The 16460-nt window shown below is 37.0% G+C and overlaps 1 protein-coding gene across 3 annotated transcripts in view; it reads right to left on the bottom strand.

The window, feature by feature from the left end:
• Nucleotides 1–16460, bottom strand: part of ZNF407 (zinc finger protein 407) — a 459946-nt gene that overhangs the window by 174380 nt on the left and 269106 nt on the right. For all 3 annotated transcript variants that reach the window (XM_053571862.1, XM_053571865.1, XM_053571864.1), the window contains one exon: nt 8359–8479. In XM_053571862.1, the coding sequence (XP_053427837.1) occupies nt 8359–8479 (121 nt within the window). The remainder of the gene's footprint in view (nt 1–8358; nt 8480–16460) is intronic.

Below are 16460 nucleotides of genomic sequence, written 5' to 3'. Positions count from 1 at the left end.
TGATTTGCACCGTGCCAGTGAGCTTTGCAAAGTAAAGTGTGAATGTGTCATTTTCCTGTGCAGGGCACTCGGCCAGCTACCCACTGCCTTTGGAGAAAACAAACTTTCTGGTGTGGACAGCCCCAGAAGCGCACTGCTGGCCTCCTTGTACCACATAATCACAGATACGCTATGATGTAGGCTTTCCAAAGTGAATAAATAACTTTAAATCAAAAAGAAAGTATCATGACGGAGTGAAGTTGGTCAGTAGGTGCTAAAACCTACCCAGGGACAGATCTCTGGGGTCACAGCCAATGAGCACGTAAAAGACACAGAACCGAGGGCGGCTCAGCAAGCTTCAAGCCGGACTAATGAAGAACGAGGGGTTAAAGGTTAAGGAGTAAAAGGGAAGGTTAATACGTAGCATTAGGGTACAATTTCCTGTACAGAAAAATATCAGGTTACATATTATCTTGTTGAAGAGTGGATTCTAGTTTATTTGAATTCTAGCTCACTTGTAGCTCTGCAGTAAGGAATAGCATAACATTATTTGACTAAAAAATAAAAACAAAAAGCTCCTAAGTTCTTTTTCTAGAACTTCTCATAAAGATAGTAATAGAAAAGTATTATAAACAGGAAAAGCCAATAAAGAGTCTGCTACATTCCCATACTTAAGAAGATAGAGAAGTAAATGCTATTGAAGACATCATATTATCTTTACAGGCATCTTAAGAAAAAGCCACAATCTACCCAATACATGCTGCCATACAGAAAGCAGGTCTGATTCCACGCAGGGCGTGTGGGTGTAAGATGTGCTGATACATAAGGCTACTTGGGTTTGCTCTGCTTCAGAAAAACAACTGCATCACCATATTCCACATGGGCAGAACTCTCCCGTCTTTCTTCCATGATCTCTGTATAGGCCCCAGACAGGCAGTATTTCAGAATACGCTAAGAACAAAAGAGGTGAAAATAAAATAACGAATATCTCAGCATTCTCACTGAGTAAATAACTGGTCAAACTTTAAGCACTACAAAGTTCTTTTGTTCAGTTTTTGTCTGTAAGGTCCACCTCTGAGGTTAAGCCTAACCTGACACTGTGGAGGTTGGTGCAGGCGAGCGGTCTACTGACTCCTGTCAGCCCTGCTGGTGATTAGAGTGTTTTCCTAATAAGCTACATTGTATGGGCTTCTAACGCTGGAAGATATAGATAGTTACATAGTAAAGTGTTTGTTGTGTGATAATAGCTCTGGTGTCTGAGGAATAACCTATTATGCAAGAGACTATTGCCCCAAAAATATTTTCTATTTTTTTTTCATCTCTAAGGTCTTTCTTCCTACCACAATATATATAGATATATCTAACTACCACCCAAGGGACTGTCCATAGTAATTCCTTGTAGAAAGACCATCCCCAAAGATAGCTTTGGTCCTTTTATAATGACTGGATTTGGGATTCGACAATAGCAGGTTAAATAAACATGTTTATCTGGATTCTACTTTAAGAGACAGCAGAGGGAGTGCATGGTCACTTTGTGTTCAAAATGGCTCTTCTAATTAATCTGTGATCTCATTGCCTATTTCAGCAACATCAACAAACAAAACAACTTACTAGTAACTGATAAACAAAAAGTACTATCTAAATTTTATTCATTTTAAGGAAGTATGAACCAATTTGTAATTTTTAATGCTACAGAATCAATATATTTTCAAGTCTACAAGACTTTCTACATAAACGAGTTTTCTTAGATTAAAATTGACCAATATTAACTAAAGGCCTAACATAAATACTTGCACACAGCTGAAACAAAAATTTTAAAAGGCTGTGTGCTTGTGTGTTGCAGGGCAGGGCAGGAAAACACCCATGAAGCAAGCTGTGCATCAAAATAAAATTAGAAAAAACATCACAGAAAACATAAAACCAAATAAAAGCACAATTAGAACTCAGGAGACAAAATTGAGTAATGCAATGGACAGATAAAAATTAGGAAATATTGTATTCAGAAATAACTTAATTTGTGCATCAAAGGATAGATACACGAAGAGAAAAGGAAACACTGATCAGCATATAACTCTCAGACTTCACTAAGAAAACCTGAGAAGACGGTGCAATTGCGAGGACAGTGGTTTTCTTAAAGAACCTCCTCAAACCCCCCCATCTAAACTTACCAGAACATCTCCACCTGAATGACAGTTCAGCCTTGCAAAGTATCACCATGGAACCTTCTAGGAGAATCTTCTTAAGCAATATTTATGCTTCCAAGGACCAAACCAGCCACGACACTGACATGGATCTGTGGCCAGCTGAACTGAGAGAAGACGGCTAGCAGGAAGGGGCAACACCACAGGAGTCGGCAGGACAGATGTGGCACCACACCAGAGGCTCATTTGCCTCCCAGAAGAAATTCATCACAATTTGAAGAAAGACTTGGAATCAGTCTTTCTGGATTTTTAGGCTTTCAAACTAATCTTTTACTGTAGTGTATTTGTTTTTTTATTCCATTAATGAGATGAGCAGTTATAATAGAGTAAAATATAAAGAGATATCCATTTGAGATAAGTGAAATAAAAAAATTTGACTGCTACTATAAATGACATGAAAGATTTTTATTCAAAATCTATTTTGATATAACCAGGCTTGTGGCATCAATCAAATTGTTTCAAATAGAAATTATACATAATAGTAATACTAGATATTTACATGTCGATATTTTTATGTATGCTTTTACTTTTTAAGAACTTCAACATCTCCCACAAATAAATAAATAAATAAATACAACTTCTGATTCTTCAGAAAAAGTAAATTGTGTGCTTGTGTGCTGTTCATTTGGTATGTTTACTTTGACTTCTCGCAGCATATACACCTACTTCTAAAAAGACAAAGACCTATTTTTTTCTCCCATTGTCATTATTCAGGTGCAAATTCAAGTTTGTTCTATCCATTGCTTCTTCACATACAATCTATGGACCTGCACAGGAAGCTAAAGGAAAATTAAAAGTCTCTGAAGAGCTTATCCAAAAGAAGAAAATTATGCTCAGTGGAATTAGTAGCTGTAACTCAGAATGGTACTGTAACAAACAGATGATAAGAACAATGAATCCCCGGGTATACTGAACTCTTAATGCCACAGTATCTAAAAGGTTCCCTTACTAAGTAATTAGAATAACAAACAGAAAATGTTTATATAATAAAATTTTTTAAAAATGCATATTATCTATGACTTGAAAAACATTTTTCATAACTGAGATATGGTATAGAAATACAAGATAAAGAAATTAATATGAACTTTCAGAAGAAATAAAAAGATTATAAATGTAATTTTTTATCACCACATCTTAAAATTTCCCAAAAAATGATTCCAGCAATGTGTGAAGACAGAATTCTATTGAAAGTATATTTGACAAAAATTTTCGAGAATACACCCATAAATTTCAAATGGTGGTAATAAAAAGCAAATTCTCCTTGCACCAGTCACATGTGTACAAACGTGCCAAATTTATATAGCAATACTAAACAAAATGTTCAGATGAGTAATACAGAAGGAATACTGAGGAGCATCACAAAATGTGAGCAGTTCCTAGTTGAGACATCACTCTCTGAGTTGAGATGTTACTTCAAATATCCTTTGACTTCCCCTCACCCAAAAAAGGAAAGAGAACTCTCTTGAGATCAAAAACCACTTTAATGTGTCAATGACTTCTATGGGAAACACCAGCTAAAAGCTCAGCCAGCCATCAAGTAGAGAAAAAAAAGAAAAATCAAAGTGCATTTCCTACAAGTTTAGCAAAATGATGAGGTGAATCTTCAGTGTGAGATGTGAACTGTGGATTTGATTCCCAGCTCGGTGAGATACAGTGTTTCTATGCAGGCATGTGAGTTCAAGTAAAAAAGAAAAAATAAAAACAGGTTTAAAAAGGTAGAGGAGTAAAAAATGTTTTTAAAAAAGAGTATGCAAGGCTAGTACTTACACACTTACAAAGGTGAGGGAAAATATGGCCCAAAAGAGCCTTGAAGAACACTGATTCCTCCCCAACTTCACTATCAGGGACGCGGTGAACGAATGATGAAACCTGCAGTCTGGCTGCAAGGTTTAATTTCCTATATGACACAAAATAACACTTAGGGTGCAATGTAGATTACCCTCAATATTTTTAATACTGCTGCTAGTATTTTGTGTTACTGTTCATGATTTAGTAGTGGCTTACTGTTTAATATGCGTTTACTGTATCTTCCCCCATAAATCCTAAAGAAGGCCTGTGGGAAGCTAAGTTTCACTAAACCAAAGCCCCTCTGTAGCCACACTAGTGAAACACTCTGCTCGTATGCGGAGGCCAAAGTGGAAGTTAAATAAAATACATTTGATACAGACGAATCCTCCAGGGAAGTCAGATTTTACACTGCTAAAGGGGTACTTAGGAGGACATGTTAAAGTTTTTTCTATTTTATTCTCTCCATATAGAGGGCACAATATGTCACAAAGGAAAATAAAGATATAGAAAAATGTTAAATTGTTACCATTTTAAGGTAGAAATAAATCTAAAGAATTTACAGCATAAATAATAAGGTAGGCCAGTATGCCATGAATCTAAATTTATTCTCTGAAATTATAATGAATAGCAATTAATGGTGAAAAAGTTTTGGAGTAATGATAGAAAATACTGATTTGTAATGGATTAGACTTTTGGATATTTTAGACAGTAAAAGCTAAAGAAAGGGGTACATGTTTACATCTAAATAGAATGAGATGTCATTGCCTAAATTAATAATGCAAACTTGAAAAATAGCCCCAGGTTCAAAAGACCAATTATGAAATTCTTTTGTAAACAAATCTATATTTGCATTTTCATGAATAATTATAACTACTACTATTTCTCCACTAATGTGCAATTTATAAAATGAAAACTTTATTTTCAAATGAAATTTAAATAATATTTCAGTTTCTAATGATGGAAACTTACCTGCAAATAAGTGTTAATAATGACAAAGATACTCTACAGGAATTATTTTTATCTTTTTTATACCAAGCAAATAAGTAAATGATAAAAAATTATTTGAATATTCTGAGCACTAAAATATGATGGAAAGGTACTAATCAAATAAACATGAAAGAAAATAAATGTCCTATTAGGACATTTGTGAGCATCATAACGATATATTAAATATATAGAAATCATATACACTCAAATTTATTTACCCTGTGAGAGAATTCATTTCCTTTTTTTATATGCGGAAAATATGGTAAAGTATCTTGTTTCTCTTATTCTCTGAAAACAAAACAATATCTTTGAACTTAACTATATGTTTATTTTTAATTTTTTCTAGTCAACAAGAAAATAAAAGTATCTGTTCTAATTTCCACATTTCATTCATAGTCCATAACTTCCAAAGTATTCTCATATTGGAAAGTTTTTTATACTCCTGTGAAAGCTAACTTGCCTTTTGTTCACTGGTAAAAGCAAACTTGTCTGTATGTACACAAAGTGGTAAAATTGTTGGATGAACATAAAGTTCAAACTATTTACTTTCAAAATCCAAATTAAGTCTTAAATAAAGCTAAAAATCACACTTTCGTAAGGGATATCAGCATTTAAAAGGAAATTTGATAGCTATTACTGCATTTATTTTTCTTCAGTATTAATTCACAGTACAGGAATAATATAGTAATACTTAAAAACACCCTGTCTCCTTTTTTAAGGCAGTACCTGAGAGGGCTAATAGGGATGGGATCCGGCCGGCTCAAAGGCAGGACAAATGGAAGTGATTCTATGTCAGGCAGGTAACTTGCACAGGGGACAAGTAACACAACCTTACTTAACCTTAGCAAAAAGTACAACACACTTTCAAAGCCAAGAAACCCAAAATACTCTGAAATGTGTTTATGTATAAAAAGAGGCTAACAAAGCACAATACTGATCAGAGGAGGAAAAAATCAAATTGCAACCTTTCCAGTAACGCCATCAAAAGCCTATTTCTAAAAATTTATTCTAAAAAATCATGAATATGCACAAGGATTTAGGCACAAGCATTTTTTCAGAGTAAAAACCTAAAAACAGCCTACATGCCTAAAAACTTAATAAACTGATTATTGTCAATCAATATAACCTGAGGAGATGCATGTATTGAAATTGTATTGCAGAAGAGCCGTTTTCAAACCAGGCATTCTGAAACTGGGAAGTATTATCAACAATTTTCCAATAATCGATTTTGGATTTAATATATTTTTAACTACTTCAAAAACTATATAAAAAAAAAATTCACCCTGCCATGTAGTATAAATAAAATTTTAACACACTGAAGACCTCCAGGACCTTGAAACTCCCATGTCACCACAGTGAATAGTATCCTGAGATCACAAGGTCAGGAAAGACCTACAACCATGCTGAATCGTCACCTGGGATGACAAGGAAATGAAAGGTCCTGTTCCATCAAGGGACTCTGTCGTGTAAGGCTCTGGCTAAGTGACTTCAATGTATTTCTTATCTAATATTCACCACGATCCCATGAGGTTACTTCATTAATAATCCACGTTTTACAAATGAGAAAGTGACATTTTAGTCAATAGTTTGCCTACCAGTGAACAGCTTGGCTCAGGCGACACGGTTACTGAGTTCTGAGTCCAGACTCCCCGCCACGCCTGCTCCTCCCTATTCCTCGTGCTTTAGAGTCACATCAAAAGGAAGGCAGAAACTGGAGGCTGAAGCTAATCAGCAGTTGTTATCAACAACTCCCCCCATTTTAAAAGTTCTGCATGTCAAAACAGTCTCATTAAGATTTTAATGTTTTAGTAAGTAAATATAAATATAATACACTTACGCAATCTATTTCTAAGTGGTAAACACCACTTTTAGCTATTTTATATGTAGTTTTATATGTAACCTTATTTGAACTAACAGTTCTGCTACTTAAAAATAAAAGTTCGAAAATCATAGTTACACAGAGAGTGATTATTGACATGAAAGGATAGCTACAATTTTTAAGTATACAAAATAAAATTTATACTAAAGCAAAAAATTCTCTTAAAACAATAAAAATAAAAACCTTATGCATAAAGTACAGACTGAAAGAAATAATTCCAAGTACTGAGTATGATAATTAAAGGGAATTTCTATAACTTCTTAATTGCTTTGGTGTATTTTACAGGAAAGGCAACCATAGTATGGTCCCTTTAATGAGGAAAATGTGCATTCAATAATGTTTATTTTTTAAAGAATCTACATTATTAGCACCTTAGAATTTCTATGCCCACTTCTAATTGAATCACCATTTTACCAAATTTCCAAGAAACACAAATCCAGTGTTAAGCAAAGATAGAACACATAAAATGTTGAATGAATAAATAATTAATGAATGAAATATATCTGTAATATCTCTGTACTATTCGATGACCTTTCACATAAAACTTAATGCAATAATGTGGGCGATAATAGAGATTATGGCAATATATTTGCTGAATGCACAGGCTAGATCCAAAGAAATACAGAAATCTACTATTTAAAGAAGGCTTCCAATTTAAGGTACACATTCTAATATTGAACTTCAGTGGGCTGCATTTCAAGATGTTCCCTCCAGGTTTGCACGTCCTGTGTGCAGCAGGAGCAGTGGAGAGCGTCAGCTCCTGGACGCAGGTTCCCGCTCTCCAGTTCAGGCCTTCCAAGACAGATGCCACGGAGCTGCCAGAAAACTCTGGCGTCCTCCCCTTGTCATCCATTTAGAACATACACTGTGTCCTTGAAATAATTCACCATCATCTACACCACAGATGAGCGGCTCTGGGAGGACGTGGTCTGGGATCAACATGATCCTTCTCTACGCAATTCCCTGGCCGAGTTATGGACCTGTTTGCATGTGCATTAGAATTATTTATGAGTATTTAGTCACCTATAATATCCTTAAAGGTAGGATATTTTTATAAGTACTAAACAGTAATTAAATTCTGTATGAAACTATAATGGTAGGTACATGTCCTTATAAATTTGCCCCACCCCATAAAATGGACACTATCTAGAGTGAATCTTAAACTATAGACCATGGGTAGTAAGGAAGCCAGTGTAGGCTCATCAGCTCACAAATGTGCCACTCTTGGGGGGATGGTGATAGTGGGGGGGGGCCCTTCCTTGCACACGTGGGGGTAGAGGATATGTGAGAAATTTCTTTACCATCCTCTCAATTACTGTGAACTTAAAACTGCTTTAACAAAGTCTACTGAAAAAGTCACTAAAATTATGTACAAGAATGAACTTCCAACCTCCTACACGGATCATGCTTGAAAGTATGCTACCTCATGTGGCTGGCACGGGAACCCACTCCAGCCTGCAGCCCCGTGGAGGTGCTGCTCAGCTGCACCCTGTGAAAGAAACACTGTTTGAGACCAGCCCTTACCTGTAGTCACACCAGGGGCACCGGTAGGGCTTCTCTCCAGTGTGCACCCGCTTATGCCGTGTCAAGTGGGACTGGGTGGTGGAGGCGAAGTTACACTCGTCACACTTGAAAGGTTTTTCTCCTGCAATATATGAAGAAAACTTACACATGAGTAACAACGACAACTAGAAATGAGGGCTGAACCAGATATTGACAATTTTAAAATGCTTATTTCCGTGAAATGTGAAGCATATAGTTTAGTAGACACCACACACTTGATGTATTTTAATATTTATCTGACTCAGAAAATTATATGATATCATTGATTTTTATTTCTATTTTTAGAATATAAAGCCTGATGTAAGTAATAGTTAAAATCTATTTTACACAAATAGAAATCGAAATTACAGGTATCGTTTAGCACAGCATTTAGAATGATTTAACAAATTTTGTTACATCAGAGCACTTATAAAAATCTCAGTGAGGTTAAAACCATGGAAAGGTGTATAACAGAGAGAAAATTGGAGACATAAAACTTATTAAAATTTTAATGCCAAAGATGAAGAAAATAAAAAAATCAAGCTATAAATAGGTACCACTTAAAAAAGTATTAGAAGTTAAAAAAAATTACAGTTCATTAAGTTGAATAAAGGCTACAGAGGCTTTAAAGCAATGTTTAAATTAATGTGTGATGCCATATTCTGATACGTACACTCCTAACCCTGCACAGATGTCAGGGGAGAGGGAGGGAGAAAGGGGAACGGGCTCACTGTGCCATGCTTGATGATGGGAAATGTTCTGAGAAACACACCCTGAGGTGATTTCATCACCTGGGAACATCCTCAGGGACACTCACATAAACCTAGACAGAACAGCCTCTACACACCTGGGCCATGGGTACGGCAAGCCCATTGCTCCTAGGCTACAATCCTGTATAGCATGTTACTATTCTGAATACCAGAGTCAACTGTACGACAATGGCATGTTTGTGTACCTAAACACATCTCAACATAGCAGAAGTGCGCTAAAAATACAGTACTATAACTTGATGTGCTGTCTGTCATTGACCGAAATACCCCTCACCATGTGGTGCATGACTGTAACACAAAATCGTTTATCCTGGAGAACTTGAATTGCTCGTTCACGACACAGGGAGTGAAGCAGCAGGCTGGTATCATGAACTGAGTTCCTTTGACACCCTTCTCTTCCTCAGCCATCCTGCCCACATGGATACGCAGCCACACAAATTCAAAAAATCATCAAATCTTATCAGTTCTTAATTTCACTAGCTACTCTGGCTGAAGAACACTTGAAACATGACTATTTAATTTTAATTAATACAAAATTCAACTTAAAAATGGATACTCAAGTCAACTATTGAAAACACACTTAAATATGTTCAGAACAGCTTGGGAATGTGAATCTACGTTTTGAAGCGTAAGTTTTATCAGATCTAAATATAGATTATGCATTTGAGATGAAAATTTAACTTCTGAATTGAGATGCTCTACAGTTGTAAAATAAATATCTATCAACTTTGCAAATCCTACTACAAAAATTATAAGAAAGTACTGTGAATAATGCTATGTTGATTTCATGTAGAAATGATAATAGTTTGTTATCTAGTTTGTTAAATAAACTGTATTATGAAAAATTATTTTGTCTGCCACTTTTTCTTTCTTTCTTTTTTTTTTTTTTTGTAGAGACAGAGTCTCACCTTATCGCCCTTGGTAGAGTGCCATGGCGTCACACAGCTCACAGCAACCTCCAACTCCAGGGCCCAGGCGATTCTCCTGCCTCAGCCTCCCGAGTAGCTGGGACCACAGGCGCCCACCACAACGCCCGGCTATTTTTTTGTTGCAGTTTGGCCGGGGCCGGGTTTGAACCCGCCACCCTCGGTATATGGGTCCAGCGCCCTACTCACTGAGCCACAGGCGCCGCCCCTCTTTCTTTTTTTTTTAGAGACTCAGTCTCACTTTATCACCCTCGGTAGAGTGCCATGGTGTCACAGCTCACAGCAACCTCCAACTCCTGGGCTTAGGCAATTCTCTTGCCTCAGCCTCCCGAGTAGCTGGGACTACAGGTGCCCATCACAACGCCCGGCTATTTTTTGTTGCAGTTTGACCAGGGCTGGGTTTGAACCCACCACCTTCGGTACATGGAGCTAGCGCCCTACCCACTGAGCCACAGGCGCCCCCCTTGTCTGCTACTTTTTCTTTTCTCTTTACCAGGGATGGGTGCGGTGGCACATGCCTGTAAAGCACTCTGTGAGGCTACAGTGGGTGGATTGCTTGAGAACAGGAGTTCCAGACCAGCCTGGGCAAGAGAACGATGCTGTCTCTACTGAAAATGGAAAAACTAGCCAGGCATTATGGCAGACAACTGTAGTCTCTGCTATTTGGGAGGTGAGGCAAGAGAATCACGTAAGCCCAGGAGTCTGAGGTTGCTGTGAGCTATGTCACAGGACTCTACCCAGGGCGATAGAGTAAGACTCTGCTCAAAAATAAATAAATAATATGGAAACCAAGAAACAGAAAATTAAACATGTATAACTGACAATATCTTTGCATCAAACAATGCTCTAGACTCTAGAGGAAACCTATCCTTCTAAAAACAATTAGTACACAGTAACATTTTTCTCAGTTTATTTTCCTGATATGATGGATTAATTTTATGTATGTTCAATAATTCTGTTGCTATTTATTATGTTTCGTGTTCTTCTGATAGCTTTATGGGTGTGCTGACTTATTTAGAAAATGAAGAATGAAGTATCTTAGTTTAAGAATTCTCTACATCAATTTGGCTAGCAACAAAACTACCTCTGTCCTAAAAATCAGAATGTTTAGAATGTGCTCTACATTTTCTATTTATTGACACTGCTTACCCGGGTCTGAAGTCACGTTTAACTGCAACACACTCCTCTCCTTTCTTTGGTGGTATTCTACCTCTCACTGAGGGACAGTACAGTGTTTGGGTCAAGCTGGTGAACTTCAATTCCAACCCTAGCTTTGCCATATTTCATTTGCTACCTATTAGACCCCTTGAGCAAGATCAAGAGGATAATACCACCAAACATGCAGGGTAATTTTGAGGATTAAAGATGACAAAAAAATACGGAAAGAGCACACTTAGCACGGAGGGCTCAATAACCAGTGCTTTTATCATTATTTTGACAGAGCTGCCTAAACATTGGTAATTGTAAACAAGTCTCTCGCAAAGAAGAAAGACGGAGCCCAAGAGCCGTCGGGAGCTCACAACCAGTAAAAAGATACACAGCTGGCACACAGGAGAGTTAATGGTTCTGCATAGCTACGAGGATGACATAAAGATGTCCTTTAACAGATTCTGACAAGAAATATTTCTATTTGATTTATTCTTGTATTAAAAAAAAAGAGTATATACAAAGCAGAGTAAAGATCTGAATTGAAAAGGATTTTTGTCTCTTGTAGCCATTTGTCCTGAGGACAAATCCCATCTAGAGTGCCCCAATCAAGTAGTCACCCAAGGTCTGTTTGAACGGCTCTTTGTTCTCAATTTCTAAACCTCTGGTCAAGAAACTTAAATTGTACAGACAACTCAATTGTAATGAGCTGACTTATACAGAATTTCACTTTCATGATGAGGGCAGATTTTGCTTTCATTTGAGAAGTGATATATGATCTTTCTTATTGTGTAAGACTAAAGGAAAATAGCTCAATCTCTTCAACTCTGACACAGGAATATTCTATATCATAGAAACATATAAACATCCACACATAAGCATATCTGAAAATGTTTCCTACATTACAAGAACTGCATTTGTTCATTTACCTCAGTGGAACTGCGCACCAAGGTCAAGTGCAGTTGACAGGAAAGGAGAAGGACAGAGGGAAGCGCTGGTCTGGACAAAATCACACGTATCACTAATGACTGCAGAAACCTGATACACGCCTGCCCAGAGAGCCCACGTGCAGTAGATTGCAGAAAGCATTTAAACAGATTCAATGAGGTATAACTCGCACACAAAAACTTTCCATATTTATAAGACGCCATTAGGTAAATGTTGCTATTGATGAAACTATCAGCACCATCAAGATAATGAACACAATCATAACCCCCAAAGGGTTCCTTGTACCCCACCCCACTCATCCCGTGCGCACCCCCATCCCATCTCCAAGCCACCACACATATGCTTTCTGCTGCCATATGTTAATAAGCATTTTCTAGATATTTATATACATGGACAAACACAGCATGCACTCCCTTTGGTCTGGCCGCTTCCTCTTGGCATAACTGTTTCACGACACACTCAGGTCACTCCAATATAATTACTTGTTATCAGTGCTGATGGCATCCTATTGTGCGAATTTACCAAGTTTGCTTATCCATTTATCCAAGGACATCGATAGCTAGCACAGTAAATAAATCTGCCATGAACCGTTGCGTGCAGTCACTACACGCACAACATCGCCCAGAGGGGATGCCTGCGTAATACAGTGGGAATGTACTTCACCTTTAAGGAACTCCCAAACTGTTTCATAATGTGTTTTGACTATTAAACATTCTAGTCAGTTGTATATGAAAGTTCCAGTTGCTCCAAATCCTCAGAAACTGGATATAAACGGTGCTTTAAATCTGTACCTCTCCAGGAACGTTGAAGTTCTTTCTATGTGCTCACTTTCCACATGTGCATTCTTCTAGGAAGTATATGGCCAAACTTTTTTTTCTTTTTGCAGTTTTTGGCCAGGGCCGGGTTTGAACCTGCCACCTCCGGCATATGGGGCAGGCGCCCTACTCCTTTGAGCTACAGGCGCCACCCAACTTTTGACCCTTTTTTAACTGGTTTTCTCCAATTTTCTTTTGCTTTTTTTTTTTTTTAATTTTTTTATTGTTGCAGTTTGGCCAGGGTTGGGTTTGAACTCACCACCCTCAGTATATGGGGCCAGCACCCTACTTACTGAGCCACAGGCACCACCCTGTTTTCTCCAATTTTCATTTGGAGAGTTCATCACATCTCCTGGATACATCATCCTTCACATGACTTGCGGTTCCGACTTACTTTCTCTCACTCTGTGACAGTCTTTCATTCTCTTCATAGTTTCTTTTGAAGGGAAGATATTACTTTAAGAAGTTTTCGTCTTATAATTTTGGGGGGTTTTTTTGCAGTTTTTGGCCAGGGCTGGGTTTGAACCCGCCACCTCTGGCATATGGGGCCAGTGCCCTACTCCTTTGAGCCACAGGCGCTGCCTTCATCTTATAATTTTTTAAGTTACTTTTATGGATCTAGATATATTTTTTTTATTAAATCATAGCTGTGTACATTGATATGATCATGGGGCATCATTCACTAGCTTCACAGTGGATCTAGCTATTGATGTCATATCAAAAGACATTTTTGATAATGCAATGTCACAAAGATTTTTCACCATTTTTGACTAGAAGTTTTATAAAGTTTACATTTAGATTATGATCATTTTGAGTTAATTTTTGTATATGGTATTAAGTATGGATCACATTCATTTTTACAGGGGACATATGACTATCCAATCGTTTTCAACGGTATATTTTGGAGGGACTAAATTGTTTTTTCTCCCTTGATAAAAACTGACTAAGTAGATGCTGGTCTATTTCTCTAATCACTATTCTATTTCATTGATGTATTTGTCCATCTTGATGCCAATACAAGATTGCTTTGGTTACCGTGGCTTTATAATAAATCTTGAAGAAAAGTACTGTAAGTCCTCCAAATTTGCTCTTTTTTTTCCTCAGTGTTGTTTGACTGTTTTAGACCTTTGCATTTGCACATAAATTTTAAAATCAACCTATCAATTTCATAAAAAACAGGCTGATGGGATCTGATTGTTCAATGTGGGCGGAAGTGAAACCCTAATAATGTTAAGTCTTCTGATCCAGGAACATAATGCATCACTCAATTCAGGTCTTTCCTAATTTCCTTCAATAATGTTTTCAAGTTTCCACAGGAGAGATTTGCATATCCTTTTTTAGATTTATATCAAAATATGGTTTCTTGTTTGAAAACAATTGACAAATATATGCACAGGTCTATTTTTGGACTCTGTTCTATTCAATTAATCTGTCCATCTTTATGCAAATAGAATATTGTCATGATTAGGAGAGCCTTAAGAGTTCAAGTTGGCTGGTGAGGGTGACTTATGCCTATAGACCCAGCCAGCACTTGGGAAAGCTGAGGTGGGAGGATTGCTCCCGGCCAAGAGTTGGAGACCAGCCTGAGCAAAACAGTAAAACCCTGTACCTACAAAATATGCAAAAAAATTAGCCAGGTGTGGTAGCACACACATAGTCCCAGATACTTGGGAGTTTGAAGCAGGAGGATTCCTGAGCCCAAGACTTTGAAGTTGCAGTGAGCTAAGTTTGTGCCACTGCATTCTAGCCTAAATGACACAGCAAGAGCCTGTTTAAAAAAAGAAAAAAATACTAAGTGGTCAAGCAACCTAAACATTTTGTCCATTATGCTAATTCACAAATGCATTCTGATTTCTCCTTATTCTAATCAAACTAAATGTTTGGAAAATGTTTTGGCATCATAACTTACTATTTCCTTATGTACTGTAATAGCTTCAGTCGATGCCTTAAAACTAGCCATTCTTCATGGATTCGGCAAATATATGAAGGCAGGTGAAAGGGACCACCATGGACCCCATTGCCTACACTGATCAAATAAACTAAAGGTCATCAAAGATCCCAAACTTAATATTCTTGGTTTGGTAGTTTAACATAAGCTCTTTCAAAAATATGTTTAATATATATATAGCTTATTTCATTTGTACTATTGTGGCATTTTTAAGTATCACAATTTTAATGTAGTAAGAACAATACTTTTAGAGAATAATGCCACTTATATTATCTATAGGTCATATTAAATATTAAGGAAAATTAAAAATTGTCATTTCATGTTTACCTTGGCCACACTATAAATTGTGAAATACTGAATTATATACAGACTACCAAGGTCAAACATAATGTTACAAAATATTACTCTCCATAAAGTGCAATGTTAAGGAGGCCTGCAAAGGTCTGGGCCCTAGACAGAGTAAGAACACCACATTAATTTATATGAACTACAGTTTATTCAAATATGTAATTAACAGTTGATTTTTAACTCATCGATTTTGTTACATGTTTAACACTATTGCTCTAATATGAAATGGGTAATTTCTTTATGATTTATAGGTAATTTCTTCAGGAAAATACACTGCAGAAATATAGGAGGTTTGTGTTTGTTACTCTCATTATATTATAAAAATTATAAACCCAACTCCTAGGCAGGTAGTGTTTGAAAGAAAATCCTACAAATTTGAAAGATAAATTTCAGTATGTCTGACATGTGTTAATTGTCTGTAGTGAGACAAGTGCTACGTAAGGAGGAATACAAGCAGTTAAGGACACAGGTTTAGAGAATATTAGGATTAGTGCTTCTGAATCTGGCTTCCCAAAGCCAGAAGGATGACTGAATCTATGAGAAAGATATTTACTACTGCTAAACAACGTAAGGTATAAGTGAACTGAGCCTCCTATGTATAACCTATTTAAAAGATCAGAGTAAAAGTGAAATTTCTTTTCCTTCTATCATTCTCTTACACGATATCACAAGACATGTTAGTTTAAATTGTATTGCTTTTCATGCTTCCTTTACCAGTAACGATCTGGGCCATAATAACCATTAAGGAATATCGTACTTCACTGATAGAAGAGTAAAAGAAGGACAGAGAGGGAACACAGAATGGCTGTCGACATTGTACAGTGTCCTTTTGTGTGTCAACCATCTGTCAGACGGGCTGACCACGTGTCATGGAAACACTTCGCATTCCTTGGGGCGGGCCGGTTGGTTATTAAGCCGGCCAAGACTCTTCAACTACATGTGAGGATTTGCTCCTGTGCCCTTGAATCAAGGGTCTCTGACAGGTGATAAAAGTAAATCTTAGAATGGAAGATATTTTGTGTCAGCCCCCTAGACAGTCTGTATTGCAGCGGGCAATTATTTACACCATTTGGAACACTTTGATACCCATCCCTTTCCAGGTTGATTGTAATCTGCGTGGGTACTCTGTGCTAAAAAGGTAAACCATGTCAAAGTGGAACACAGCAGAGAAATACAGATTTCA

The sequence above is a fragment of the Nycticebus coucang genome, chromosome 19 (genome assembly GCF_027406575.1).
Source record: "Nycticebus coucang isolate mNycCou1 chromosome 19, mNycCou1.pri, whole genome shotgun sequence".
Lineage (NCBI taxonomy): Eukaryota > Metazoa > Chordata > Mammalia > Primates > Lorisidae > Nycticebus > Nycticebus coucang.
The sequence above is the reverse complement of the archived record's forward strand: the minus strand, read 5'-3'. Positions and strand labels throughout refer to the sequence as shown.